General features: G+C 47.4%; 1 protein-coding gene across 3 annotated transcripts; it reads left to right on the top strand.

Moving 5' to 3' along the window:
* The first annotated feature begins 2,657 nt into the window (after positions 1–2,657).
* LOC103590174 (dehydrogenase/reductase SDR family member 4-like) lies at positions 2,658–13,834 on the top strand. Of its 3 annotated transcripts, none has more exons than XM_008572356.1 (8): positions 2,658–2,832; positions 3,905–4,082; positions 8,317–8,418; positions 10,417–10,487; positions 10,585–10,636; positions 10,929–11,063; positions 11,588–11,643; positions 13,326–13,834. In XM_008572356.1, exons 1-8 carry the CDS (start codon positions 2,702–2,704, stop codon positions 13,438–13,440), a joined length of 840 nt encoding a protein of 279 aa, XP_008570578.1. In that variant the 5' UTR covers positions 2,658–2,701; the 3' UTR covers positions 13,441–13,834. The 3 variants fall into 3 exon arrangements, with proteins under 3 accessions (XP_008570578.1, XP_008570577.1, XP_008570579.1); XM_008572355.1 differs by having other exon boundaries at positions 10,417–10,496; XM_008572357.1 differs by lacking the exons at positions 10,417–10,487; positions 10,929–11,063 and having other exon boundaries at positions 13,326–13,470.
* The last annotated feature ends 774 nt before the right edge of the window (positions 13,835–14,608 follow it).

Genomic DNA, 14,608 nt, shown 5'->3' with positions numbered 1-14,608 from the left:
AGGCAGGTGGTACCACCTCCATCAAGAACAATCCCATTGCTTATTAAAGTTCTCATTTCAGGGGGCCGGCCCGTGGCTCACTCGGGAGAGTGTGGTGCTGATAACACCAAGGCCACGGGTTCGGATCCCATATAGGGATGGCCGGTTAGCTCACTGGCTGAGCGTGGTGCTGACAACACCAAGTCAAGGGTTAAGATCCCCTTACCAGTCATCTTTAAAAAAAAAAACCTTCTCATTTCAGGACTGGCCGGTTTGCTCAGTTGGTTAGAAAGCAGCCCTATAACACCAAGATCAGGGGTTTGGTTCCAGGTAGCAACCAGCTGCCAAAAAAAAAGATTCTCATTTCAAAGAGATACTCCTACACATGCATGTATTTCCCGCAAAGATTTCCTACCCCCCTCCAAGAAACGAGCTTGATGAGGAGTAGGAGATAGAAATTCTCACACTTCTTGCCTTCCTTCTACCCTTTTCTGTTTCCAGATCCCCTCTCTAAGGTTCCCTGTACTTTTAAGGTTCAAAAGAAATGGGGCTGGAGGCCAAATATCAACCCCGCCCACACGAGGAGGGGTCATGTCATGTTTAACAGCTCCCAGGCTAGAATTCATGTTTCCCAGAATCATTTGCTCTTCGAAGTGTGGTCTCCCTCACACTCCCACCAACCTCAGCCCGTGGGGCCAGCTGTCCACCTCTGGAGAGGAGGTGAAGAGGGATCAAATATGCCCTGCAGGCCTGTCCCTTCGAATCAAGCCTGAGAACTCCTGCTGCAGTCCTTCTGAACACCTTCTCGCAGCCCCACATGCAAGTGGAGAGCACTGGGAAGGGCTCCCACAGTGCATTAGCTCTGAGCAGTGAAGGAGGAAGAAGAGTGTGGTTCTCTCCAGCCTCTGTCAATAATTCATGAGGCTGAGACTGAGGGGCACCAGTCAGAGTCAGTTTTCCCCGGACGTGGGGAAAAATAGACTTCAGTTCTCTTATCTCATTGGGATGTGCTGAGTACCACAGCCGTAACACTCGATTGATGAATAGACTATAAATCCAGTGCATGCCTGTTATAACACTTTTGAATGCTGAAATCCTTTTTCAGCTGCCCAGCTGACCTACACATATACTAAATGAATCTTTAGCAAGTATGAATTCTATTAAACAGAGATCTCTAGAACTGGATTCCACAGACCAGGATTCTCTCCTATGTAACTGTAAGGACTGACATACAGTTTGCCAAACTGGTGATTTCACCAACTAACAACAATTTTCTAAACCTATCCACCTGCTTTCATCATCTTTTCTGAAAGAAACGACTAACAACAAAAAAAGAGAGCAAAAGTATATTCCAAGATAAAAGACTATCTGTTAAGTTAAATAAGCTTAGCTTTATGAAACTCCCTCCATTGTCTTTATTTTTCTCATTTTGCTTTGATCTAGTGAAAACATTGCCAGGGACCAGCACTGCTTCTCAGTCTGACATTTGGAGGCCACTTTCTTAAACCAATACAGATGCTCGCACTTGGGTCTGTTAGGGCCTTTCTATAGCCACCCAGATGTATTAATTTTCCCAGAAACCCAGGAAGGAGACCATTTCAGCCCACTTGGCAGAAGTGAAGGCTGAAGTCTTGGACACAGAATTTACAGCTGGCGAGGACTTTATTCATCATCTACTCCACATCCTCAGTTTACAGATGAAAAGTCTGGCCTGTGGCAGCAATAATAATTACGATATGGTGGCAAGAATTACTATGTGTTTAGTAGTACGCAGTTCACAAAGCGCTTTTACATTCAACAAATACTTATTAGAGAGGGAGGAGGGAGGGAGGTGTCGGTGATGGGCCATAATAATCATATACATTGTATATTGACAAAATAAAAATTTAACGAAAAAAAATAATAAATAAATACTTATTGAACTAGGATGAAGGCTAAGACCTGGGGACATAGCTGTTAAGGAGAAAGTGTGCTCCTGAGCTCTCTGTACTTCCATCTCTGATTGGGGGTCTCTCCAGCCTCCTCGCTACCCCTTAGCCCCGGTAAAATGGGGAAGCCCTCTTGGATGGAGGGATGAGATCCTGTTCAGTCAGGATCTTTATCCGTGCACACTGATTCCCACCAGATTAAATCAGAGTCTGCCCTCCAGGGCCTGTGAAGACAGAGGAGTCCTTGAGCCGGAGTAGAGGGCAGTGCCAGGCCTAGTTCAGCTACTCCCCATAACGTAACGTTTCTCTCCCAGGCTCCCCCACGCTCATGTGCTGGCCTTCGTGGGGACAACAGGCCTCACGTCCACGGGTAGTCTCAAAACATTTGCCCTCCTGTGGACTGTCACATACAGACTCAGACTTTCTTAGAGAAGGAATTCCATCTCGAGGTTTGGGGAAGTAAAAGCAACCAACTCAAAGCCCCCTCTCCCCTAAAAAAAAAAAAAAAAAAGTGGGCAAGCAGATGTGGTAAGAGGGGCTGGCGCGCGGGGAAGTCTGAGGTTCGGGCAGTGGGGCGGGCTTTACAGGAAACGTGGACAGAGAGCACGTCCCTCACCTGGCCGCGGAGGGGAGTGGCCGGCAGGGGGCGCTCGCGCCGAGGGTCAGAGTCCAGCGGGGCGGGCCGGGGGAACCGGGCGGGGAACCGGGCGGGGAGCGGGGCGGGGAGGCGACCCGCCCCTCCTCCTGCCGGGTGCCCTACTCCGCTGTTACCTACTCATCCCGGCCAGACAGCCATGCAGAAAGCGGGGCTGCTGCTAGGCGCCGGTGCCCAGGCATGGAAATCGGTAAGGACGGCCAGCTCCAGGGTGACCCGCCGCGACCCGCTGGCGAATAAGGTAGCCCTCGTAACGGCTTCCACCGAAGGGTGAGTGCCCGGGCCCGGGCCCCTGTCCTCAGGCCTCACACGCGGCCAAAGTCCGGCGCGGGGGATGGGCGGAGGCACTCGCGTGGTCGGTCTGAAGCCCTCTGAATCCCCTGGCCCTGGTTCCTCCACTGCCAGCCCTCTTGTCACCGCTGAATCTGGCACAACGTGCCACCTTGGTGCTGCCCCATCAACCCCATCCCCCAGTGTTCTGGGCTGCCCCAGTTAATCAGCCCCACCTAGCGTCTGGGAAGACCAGAAACTACAAATCCAAGAGTCCAGATTTCAAAAATCCTATCCCACTGCCTCCATTCACTATGGAAATACTTCAGAAAGCCTATTTGGGCACCAAACTGTTCTCCCATATCCCCCTCCTTAATTAGATGGGACATAAGATCCATGTGAACAGACTTTTGTTAGCTTAGTACATTTCGGCCTACCATGCCCGGCCTTTTTCTCACCCACCATTCTTGTCAGTCCTGTTTCTCATTCCCACAGGACTTTACTAATGCCCCCTCTTCGCAATTATAAAGTACAAATGTATGTGCAATGCCAATGACTGACAACTGCAAAACGTGTAACCCTTTCTCCCAGGGGAATATTTACATTTTTAACTGGACACCCATCCTTTCACATGCACCCCAAAACATAACTAAGGACAGAATTCTGAGAATGATGTAGACTAGTAAGGAATATATTTAGGGGCAGGGACTCTTCTGAGTGAGACCCTCACACTGGAAGTGGCTGCTGCTGCACGACCAGCTCATTTCTCCTCAATCCTGCAGGGTAAGAGGCCTGTCACCCATAGTGGGCCTGTGGAAGGTGATGTCAGTTCCTGAGAACCAAGGCTGAGGGCTAAGATCATAATAAAAATAAGTAAGCCAGTGCCAAAACCGAGCTAAGCATGTCCATCTGCATGGTAATGGCCACGCCTTAATACACATAATAGGGACACACGGAGATCATACAGAGGGAGCACCAGAATTCAAACCCGGGTGGTCTGACTCCAGAGCCCACACTCTCAACCTCTTCCCCTGCATGGGCCTTGACAGCCTTTGTCTCTTTCTCCCTACAGGATTGGCTTCGCCATTGCCCGGCGTCTGGCCCAAGATGGGGCCCACGTGGTCATCAGCAGCCGGAAGCAGAAGAATGTGGACCGGGCAGTGGCAGAGCTGCAGGGAGAAGGTCTGAGCGTGACAGGCACCACGTGCCACGTGGGGAATGCTGAGGACCGGAAGCGGCTGGTGGCCATGGTGAGCAATGGGATAAGGACAAAGAGCCAGGAGATGGCAAACGGGAGCCAGCTGAGCCTCCTTCCCTGCTTTCCTGGACAACGCTGGTGACACATTTCCTGGACACAGCACTGTTAACTAAAACATAACGGTGCATTCTGCACACCCACACCTGTCCACTAGCACATTTTTATTGTGTGCTTTTCTGTTATGTCAATATCCTAAAGTCTGAGAATCATCCCATTCCAGGCAGAGAATCAAAAAACACTCTAATGCTTCAAACTTGCACCATCCCTTGGGGCACCCTAAAAAAACAGCTGATCCTGGTTCTCCTGTAGTTTCCAATCTAATTGGGCAGATGAGAAGGGTAAATATAATTGTGGAATAGATGTTCCCACCCACAAGCTAATAAGCAACCTCCTGTTCTTCATCTTATAGAGTCGAGTCCCTGGGAACCTGCAGTAGGCAACCCACCATGTTTCACTCACCTACCGCATGCCATTTACTGTTTTCAGAGCCTTGCATGGGTTATCTCTAAACCTGACAACAGCCCAAGCAGGGCAAGGACTGTTCTTCCTGTTTACAGAGACTGGATCAGATAGATAGAGCAACTTCCCAAGGTCCCACACTCAATAAGGAAAGAGCTGTGATTCAACCCAGATCTACCAAGCTCCCTTCCTTCTTTAGCTGCCCACAGACTAGCAGGCACTTACCTATCAACACAAGGTCAAGCCTTAGGTGCCCACTTGGACTTTAATCTCAAAGAAAATGTCTAACCCAGTGTCAGAGTTGGTCCTTAACACCAGCCTTCCAGCCTCACAAGAAAATGTGAACCATCAGGCAAAAGGGGCTCCTCTTCCCTCAACGCTCGGGGTGCATATTTCATTCCCCAGAGTTACAGGGAGAATCTACCCAAGAATCGAAAGTACAGGATTGTGCCAACAGATTGGAAGACTGGTGGAAATAATTTGGATAATCTTCTTAGAAGAGGAGAACCTTAAATGATGGAAGACAGTGGTATGGTAGATGGTATAAGGTAACTACAGGAATTCCAGTGCTCAAATGTGCATTGAGAGGAGCCAAATGTGAGTCCAAGAAAGTCCACTTGCCTGGCATAGGCTGCTGGACAGAGCCTGAGAATGAGGCCTTGAACCTGAGGGCAGAGGGAGCCATTTGGGAGCCTGGGCCAGTTAGTGACTAGACATGTGAGATGTACATAGCAATTCAGTGTCAAAATCCTGCTGGAAAATGTCCTCTGGCCCCCACCAGGTCCACTTAACAGGTCTCACAGCTGTGGCCCAGAGGTAGGGTTTGAGCTAGACCTTGATGAGTAGGTGAGAATGGACAGATGGAGTAGGGACAAGGTTCCAGATGACCCTGCAAAATGGGCAGACAGCTGAGAAGTGACTGAAGGGGAGAAAGGAACACTGTCATTCCACAGCAGGGAACACTGTCATTCCACAGCTGAGAACACAGGCTCAGGAGTGCCGGTGGGAAATGGGCCGCACTGGAAGGTTAGGGGATAGGGCCTCCATAGTCTCCTGTATTAGTCTGTTCTGTTGCTTATAACAAAATAACTGAAACTGGGTGATTTATAAAGAAAAATGAAATTTATTGCTTACAGTTTCTGAGGCTGGAAAGTCCAAAGTCCATCTGGTGGTAGCAACAGTGACCCAGGAGTCTCACATTGCAAGATGGTAGAAGCAGAGAGAGCAAAGAGAGAGTAACATCCTTATTCACTCTTTTTAAAGCCCTCAGGACCAGGCCCCTGACTACCATTACTAATTCTTCACTACTGCATCGTCCTACAATCCAATCACCTCTTCAAGGCTCCACCTTTCAATTACCATAATAGGATTTCCCACCCTCTTAACACTGTCACAGTGGAGGCCAAGTTTCTAATACATAAAACTTGAGGGACACAATTCAAGCTTCAGGGAGTTTGGGGGGGACGTAATTCAATTCACTACACCTCCCAAAGGAGTTTATACATTCTTGGAGGAAATGAGAAGGCATGTGAGATTTTGAGCAAGATGAAAACAGTTATTAAGGATAATCCAGTACTGGTAGGAAACATATAAAGAGAAGACTCTGAGTCAAGGACATTAGTGAGGAGGATGTTGCTATCATCCAGGTCTGGAGCAGTGATAGTGGGACCAGAATGGATGTGCCCAAGAGACATTAAGTGGGAACCAAACAAGATTTTTCCAACACTATGTCAAGAAATGAGAAATAGGAGAGATGAACCAAAGTGGCTCTCAGGTAGTTTGTATGACCAATGCTGGGGTGGAGAATGATAGGGATACTTGTCAGCATTGGAGATGTGCTCTACCTATTGCCAGCTGTTACCCTACAATGAGGAAAGCTGCTGCTCAGAAGCTGGTACTACCCAATGGCCTCCTAACCTGTCCCACCAAGCTTCTCAACATCGTGTGAGCAGAAACCAAATTAGCCACTTCTCCACCTGATTGTAGTTTTTATTAAAAAATAACAATTGGAACACAGTGTAGGGATCACACAATTTACAGCAAGACTTAGAAGACACCAGGGTGGTCACAGGTACCTTTTTCATTCACCTTTTATGCTTCTCTGTCTCTGTTCAATCAAAACCCAACCTTCTCCCCCTCTCTGTACTGACAGGCCTGGAAGGAGAGGGGGATGGGATACAGGCAGAGGAAAAGCTCTCCAGATGATTCTGGTGCAATCCATTGTTCTCTCCCCACCCCCAAAACACACATGCACAGAGCACAACACACATCGCTTTCTGACTTATTCTGAACTTTCCTAGCCACAAGTCCATCAGCAAGGTTTACACAGAGGCAAGATGGGTGACTAGGACTTTGTGCCAGGACACCAAAACTTAGATTGTACGAGAAAGTATTAATACTGGTTTTAAAAGACTATGTGACTTTTTTTTTTTTCTTAATTTTATTTTGTCAATATACAATGAGGTTGATTATTGTGGCCCATCACCGAAACCCCCCTCCTTCCTCCCTCTCCCCCCTCCCACCCAACAATGTCCTTTCTGTTTGCTTGTCATATAGACTATGGACTTTAATTTTTATTTGATTTACATGTTGACAGCCCAGGCATTCCTTCAGCAGTGTAGAAACAACTGATCTTAGCAACTTGTTAGCAGGAATAATTAGTTTTAAAGCAGGAACTAGCAGATGGTGTGCCTTGTTAATAACACACCTCACGTGCCAAATCTGAAGCACATAGTTGACCAAGGGTCCATTTAGTGCTACTTGTCCAAGGCATCAAAATTGCTAGTCCTGGCAAAGTCAGCTTCTGGGTTGCATAGTGTTGAAAACCCTTGTTGGCAGATTCTGCCTGGCCATGCATTACTCCAGCACATGCCTTCACTACCTTCTTACAACTTATTAAGGAGGTGAGATGTTGCTTTCTTGGCTTTCCCAGTCTAATCTGTTTCTGCCTTGAATCTTCTATGCCTCCAAGCCAAAAAAAGAGAGAGAAAATGACATCATAACCAAGTGTGGAACTGTTTAAACCCAGGCTGGTGTCTTCTCCCATCATGGCTCTCCTGGCCAGCCAGTTTCATAATGACCCCAAATCATTTTCAGAGGGTATTTACAAAAGCTATAAAGTAGGAGACTAACCTCAGTTCTGCCACCACTAACTAGCTTTGTGTTCTGAGCAAATCACTTCACCTTTCCCAAACACCGAATGAGCTGGTTACCTGTTCTCATCTGGCCCTAATGTGTCATTACTGAGCTATATGACCTTGAGAAATGAACTTCCCTGAACCTCACCTCAACCATAAGGACATTGGGATAGATGACCTCACCAGTCACTGGGTTAGACTGACCCACTCCCAGTGATCAGGTAACTGTGTACAGGTTAACTTTGAGATCATGGTAACTCATTCAAGGAGAACTGGACAGTAAACACTTGGAGAAATGGAGCTAGGACTCTTTGTGAAAACAGAAGGGGGTCTAGAAATGGATTTTGAGGTGAGAGTTGAAGTCATGAGAATGAAGGAGCTCCCCAAAGGATCAGAGACTGCCTTAGAAGAAGAGGAGGCAGGAAGAAAAGACTGCAAAAACAAACAGCAAAAAAGACAACTTTAAATGGTTAGCAGCAGAGCTTAGGGTAACTTTGGAGAGAAAATGTTTCAAGAAAAAGAGATGTCATTTTGACATCTGTTCCTAAGAAGGAATTCTTTGTCAACATGGATAAATGCACCTCCCTTACTTACTTGCAGTCCTGATCCAGACCCCACTCCTCTCTCTAGGCTGTGAACCTTCATGGAGGTATTGATATCCTGGTCTCCAATGCTGCTGTCAGCCCTGTCTTTGGAAGCCTATTGGATATCACCGAGGATGTATGGGACAAGGTGAGAGGGGATTAAAGTAGCAGCAGGCAGGCCTCGGAAAACATTCAGCACAAACTCAGTCTGCTTTTAGAATACATTTGTCAAGTGCAATGCAAATGCGAGGAATCTTTGTGATGTGCCACACACCTGGAGTGCACCTGGTAAAGGGCAGGTGGGGGGTGGCTTCCTCTATCCCCGCCCTTCTCTTTCATTTCTGCTTCTCCCCAGTTTTTTCCATTTGCTCTTTGCCAGCTGCCTTCTGCTTCCCTCTCCCACCTCTCTCCCAACAAGCTTACCCAAGCTCTTCCTACTGGTTTATTTCCAGCAGAGACATGGCAGCTAATATGCCAATAAATAATACTCTTAAACTTATACACCCACTGGCTTCCTTTTCAGCTGCCATATATCCAAACAATTTTTCATTAGTTGGAAACATTAATAGCTGCTAGTTAAGTGAAATACCAATTCTGGTGAAATGACCAAAGTTGCTGCTTTGTAACATAGAGCCTTTGAAAAAGACCTATACTCTTTTCTTCTTAACTGCATTGTCAAGAAAATCTGAGATCCAGATGTCTAAATTCAAGTGCTGGAATATTGTTTTTTACGTAAAAGTGTATAATTACATCATATTCATAATATATTTCACACACCTACATCCTTTCATTATAAAGCCTTAATTAAAATACTTGTCTTTGTTTACTAAGGTTAATTTTCCCACATGATTTGGAAATGCTAAATTTTTTACGCTCTCCCATGCTTTTGTCTTTTACTCTGATGTCAAGAATTCCTCAACACAAAAGTTTAAGAATCCTAAGATATTATAATTTGTTTATCAGTGTTTCATACACATCAAGACCAAAGTGCCAAAATGTTTTTCAGTGTGCCAGTTCCTGATTCTGGTAGTCTTTCAAGTACAGAAATGTCTTTCATGAACAGTTTGAATGGAGGCCACATGAAAATCAATTTTAAACCAAGTAATTTTTCTTTTTAGTTTACATTTTTAAAAAATATAGTATACCAACTCTAAATGCAGTAGTTGATTCTTGATTAAACCCTGGATTTTTTTAAAAAGATACTTTTAGGGACAATTGGGGAAAATTTAATATGGACAGCATATTAGATAAAATTATTATTATCAATGTTAAATTTCCTGGGTATTATATGGATTGTGGTTGTGTAAAGAACATCCTTATTCTTTGGAAATGTATGCTGAAGTATTTAGGAATAAGCAGTATCATATCTACAGTTTTCAGTAGTTCATAAAAAACTGTATAGATACACAGAGTGGGCAAATGGGACAAAATGTGAAAAATTGGTGAATCTAGGTGAAGAAGTCTGGTCATTATACTTCTATTTCTGTAAGACTGAAATTTTTCAAAATAAGAAGTTGGCATGGGGCGGGGCGTAGAGGGGAATATCCCAGCAGTGTCTAAAACAATGTAAACAGGAATCATACATTCGTTTTAAATTATGGATATGCAGGGATTTTGATTGGTGCCTGTTCCCCAGCTTCCCCAGAAGGTGCCTCCTCATGATCCCACTTTCCAATAAATGTCCAGCTGGACAATCCATCCTGGAGAGCCGAGAGCATTTCCCTCCCTAAGCTCAGAAGCCAGAGAAGTGCTGGAACAATCCCAGGTGCCTGAGGTCAGGCCATGTCTTCCCTGAGAAGCATGGTCCACTCTAGGGCAGGTCCAGGAGCTGACCCAATTGCAGGCTCTCCAACTCTGAAGAAACACAGAAAACCCAGCTCAAATCCAAAGCAGCACTGAGAGTTTAGGCCCTTTCTGGGCCAAACATTCTTGGCTGGTTAGGAAACAAGATGAACCAGGCTTCATTCTCTCTCCCCTAAACCGAATGTGTCATTATCCAGCTGAATAAGCTGGTGAGGATACTCCTTTTGTAAGGTCTGAGCACCCCATCAGCTCTAACAGATCCTAGGAACCCGCGGGGCCTCCTTGCCTCCATGCCTCCCCCTCTGCTCTTCCCTCACACTCTTTCCCCTTCTCTCCACTTCAGGTTCTGAACATTAACGTGAAGGCCACAGCCCTGATAACAAAGGAAGTGGTGCCAGAGATGGAGAAACGAGGGTATAGAGAGTGAGAGGGAGCCTGGGTGAGATGGGCCCACCCAGGCTGCAGGTCATGGTCTCCATCGAGAGAAAGGTCAGCTCTTTTCTTTTTCCAGAGGCGGCGCAGTGGTGATTGTGTCTTCCATAGGAGGCTTCATTCCTTCTTCTGTAAGAACACGTTTGTCTGCCACCTCCATCCTGTTCTCCATCCCACATCTCTCCACCTCTCCAGTTGCCCAAACAAGTTTGGGTCCCCTCTTAGAATCACATCACCAAATTGCTTCCCACAAAATAGATGCCTTGTCATGATGAAGCCAAACCTAGGTTAGCCAAGACAGTGCCCTAACTGTGGCCCTCCCTTACAGGAAATACCCTGTTGACCACTGCCCTTGATGTCTAATTATAAGAACTAAGAATGAACTGGAAACTAGGAGACTAACCTATTCTCTTCTTTCCCCAGGGCATGGGCCCTTACAATGTTACTAAAACAGCCTTGCTGGGCCTTACCAAGAACTTGGCCATAGATCTGGCCTCAAAGAACATTAGGGTGAACTGCCTAGCACCTGGATTAATCAAGACTAACTTCAGCAAACTGGTGAGGAAGGGGAGCCCTCCATCCCACTGGACACCTTGAACGGCATCCACCTTCCTAGATGGGGAAGCCCAGGACTTAAGTCCTGAGCTCCCAACCACTTTCATGCCCCGCCCCCGCAGGCTTTACCATATTCTCTCTCCATACCAGCCACCCTCTCCAGATCAGAGTCCTAAATACTCCTTTCCTGGCACAGGATGGAGACTGAGAAATTCAGACTCTACTCACACTGTTTCGTATCTCCTTAAGTAGATGAGAATTGGGGAGACCCAGTGAAATACCTCAATAGAACCTGAGAAGAATGAAACCAAAGAGGGTGGTGGGGAGAGCTGGGAGCTAGGAAGAAATAGGAAGTGAACAAGAGAGGTTTTGAGGTGTGGGTGGTGGGTAGTGAGAAGGGGTAGGCTGGGACGGCCTGGAAACCTCCACCCTTCCTCTCTACTGATGTGAAGATGGGCAGTTTCCTCCCCTCTCTGTCCCTCAGTTTCCTCTTACTGCATATAAAGATATTTCCCTTCCTCCTGCAGTTGTGGAAGGACAAGGCAACAGAGGAAAAAATGAAAGAAAACTTGCAGATAAGAAGGTAAGGCTGTCACAGGGGAGGGTTAGGAGGGATAGAGACCAAGGTCTGGTCCCTAACACAGTCCACAGCTTACTGTCTCAGTCCCACAGATAACACAGGCATGCTCTCCTCTGTCTCACAAATTTCACAAGTTCATAAACACTGTATCACTGCAGGGGCCTGACCAAGAACTCTGTTTCCATTGCAGAAAGCAAACACAGAGGCATCCAGGCTTCAGCAGAGCAAAGCTCTGGCAGAGGCCCTGACTCCTTTTTCCACCTGGATATTTGCCTTAACCTCTGGGCATCCATGGAGACTAGGGACCTAAACCAAAACCACGCTTTTTTAGTTCCCCTTGAATAAAGATTCATGTTTCCAAAGCCCATGTTGATAATCCTACAGTCCAAATAAAAGGAATGAAGAGCTTTACTAAGCTCCAAACTTCCCTTGTCTAAGCAAATCACTCTCTTTCCCAACTGGCTGGCCGAACTGTTCAGACTTTCTTCGGGCTCCCTTTCCTCTAAGCTCCCTGCCTCTCCAGCTTCTGGCTTCTGGGCACTCTCTTGTCTTTAACTTCTCCATCTTGTCCCTTCAAGGACAAATGCCAGCAGTGCCTAACTTTTCCTGGTCCAAATATCCCAGACTCTCTCAAGTTCTCCTAAAGTCATTCTGATGTCAGGCCTAGCCTCTCCAGCTTCTGGCTTCTGGGCACTCTCTTGTCTTTAACTTCTCCATCTTGTCCCTTCCAGGACAAATGCCAGCAGTGCCTAACTTTTCCTGGTCCAAATATCCCAGACTCTCTCAAGTTCTCCTAAAGTCATTCTGATGTCAGGCCTGGTTCACAACTCACTAATAAATCAGGATGTTGTCATCTTGGAGTTCCTATGAATGATCTAGCCCCATGCATTCTCAATCTTGGGTTCACATTAGAATCATTTCTGAAATGCAGACGATCAGGCCCCACTATCAGATATTCTTTAATTGGTCCAAGGTGGGACCTTACAATGTGTAGCTAGGGTGAGTTACTCATGCTTCCCACCTCTAGAGCATTCTATGGCAGTCAGATTAAAGTGTTCTCTAGGTACGAAATCACTTATACAAACAATAAGAATTAGCACCTTCTCACAAAATGAACCTGACTTTAAGGGACAAAAATAAATCCCTGAAAAATTTGTCTGTATATTGAACTTGTCCAAATGAAATTATTTTAAACACAACATTTACTGTTACACAGACTCCCCGACACTAGAGTAGTATGCACACATGTGAAACAAATTCTTTGAAGTATGAAATAATCGCTCACCATTTTATCTATATCACTTTTGATTTTGGTGTCCTGAGCTCTCTAAAAAACAGAATGTTTATATTTGAATATGTGTCATGGTTTCTGTAGAGTACAGTACTTAAGCTTATGCTAAATTATAACAGCTTATCCTCATGCTGACCCTATTTGATGGGCAGGAAGCTTGTACACTGATCCTAAAAAATCATCTGATAATTCTTGATTAAGCAAATTTCATTCCTTCCCATCCACGTACTAACCAGGCCCGACCTTGCTTAGCTTCTGAGATCAGTTGTGATCAGGCATGCTCAGGGTGATATGGTCATAGACTTGATTAAGCAAATTTCATTCCCTGTGGGCCAGGTGAGGGGGCCTGACCCGTTTGATTTTTACTTCCTCTCTTGTTTCCCCCATGCCCCAGGCTAGGCAAGCCAGAGGACTGTGCAGGCATCGTGTCTTTCCTGTGCTCTGAAGACGCCAGCTACATCAATGGGGAGACAGTGGTGGTGGGTGGAGGAACCCCATCACGCCTCTGAGGACCTGAAGACAGCCCACCAGGGCAGAAGTTGAGCTCTGACTCCTGGGTGCTGTCACAGCATTCTTCCACTGGCCTTTCCCACCTGTGCCTATCATACTGTTCACCTCCAAAATCAGTTCTGTCCTGTGAAAAGATCTAGCCTTGCCTGAGGTCAAGGTGTGGTCTTATGAGGATTCTCGCAGTTGCTGTGGCCTTGGATGAAGGCTTCCCCTGAGAACACAGGGCAGGCCTGCTGAGAAGGATGAGTCTACCTTGGCAAAGACCAACAAATACTTTTTTTCTGGGCTTCTGGGGAATTTGAGGGGAGATGGGAGAGAAGGCACCTGGAGTGGAAGGAGCAGGGTTGAAAATTAACTTGCAAATGAGGTGCAAATAAAATGCAGATGATGTTACCTTGAGTCAGTGTGTTCATTTCAGTGTGGAGTGCTTAGGTATGGTAGCTGAGCAGAAGTCTGAGCAGTCTGGATCTCTGGATCCCCCTAGTCCTCCTCCCTGACTCCAGGACCTGAGCATGATGCTCAGGGGTGGAGGTGTCTGCAGAGCTGCCAGTCGGGAGGAAGTGGCACGGGAAATCCCAGGTGCTACTCTCAACATCACAACCCCAGGGATGGTGCCAAGGACTCCCCAGAGAACTGGGCCTGGAAGTTGGGCAAGACTGCAGGAAAGGACAAACCCCCTAATATCTGGCCAGGTCCTCTCCCGTCATCGCCGTCGCCCCCGAGTACCCCGCCCAGGTCAGCAAGGACAAGCTGGACGGGTCCCGAGCATGCGGGAAAAAGGGAGGGGCCCAGGGAGGGTACCCAGGCCAACAAACAAAAGAAATAGGTTCTGCCCATGGTGTCCGAGGAGTGGGTGGCACGGAAAGCGGGGACACTGCCCCCCGCCCCGGAGATGGCCCTGGAGCAGGCGACGCGTACTGGGACTCACGCGGGAGCTGGCGGGAGGGGTGGGCGCGAGCGCGCGGGGGGTCTCACGCGGCTCGGCGGCACAGCGCGCATGCTCGGTCCGGCACCTCTCCGGGCGGGGCGGAGACCCGGCGCTCCGAGGCTGGGGGAGGAGCGCTCGCGCAGCCGCCCCTAACTGGAGCGGGCTCGGCCGCTGCTGCAGCGCTCGGCGGCCGGGCCTTGCCGGAGCCGGGGCTACCACGCGCCCCGGGCCACCGCCGC

The sequence above is a fragment of the Galeopterus variegatus genome, unplaced genomic scaffold, assembly GCF_000696425.1.
Source record: "Galeopterus variegatus unplaced genomic scaffold, G_variegatus-3.0.2 Scaffold774, whole genome shotgun sequence".
Classification (NCBI taxonomy): Eukaryota; Metazoa; Chordata; class Mammalia; order Dermoptera; family Cynocephalidae; genus Galeopterus; species Galeopterus variegatus.
Note: the sequence above shows the minus strand (reverse complement) of the source record. Positions and strands in the feature narration are given on the sequence as shown.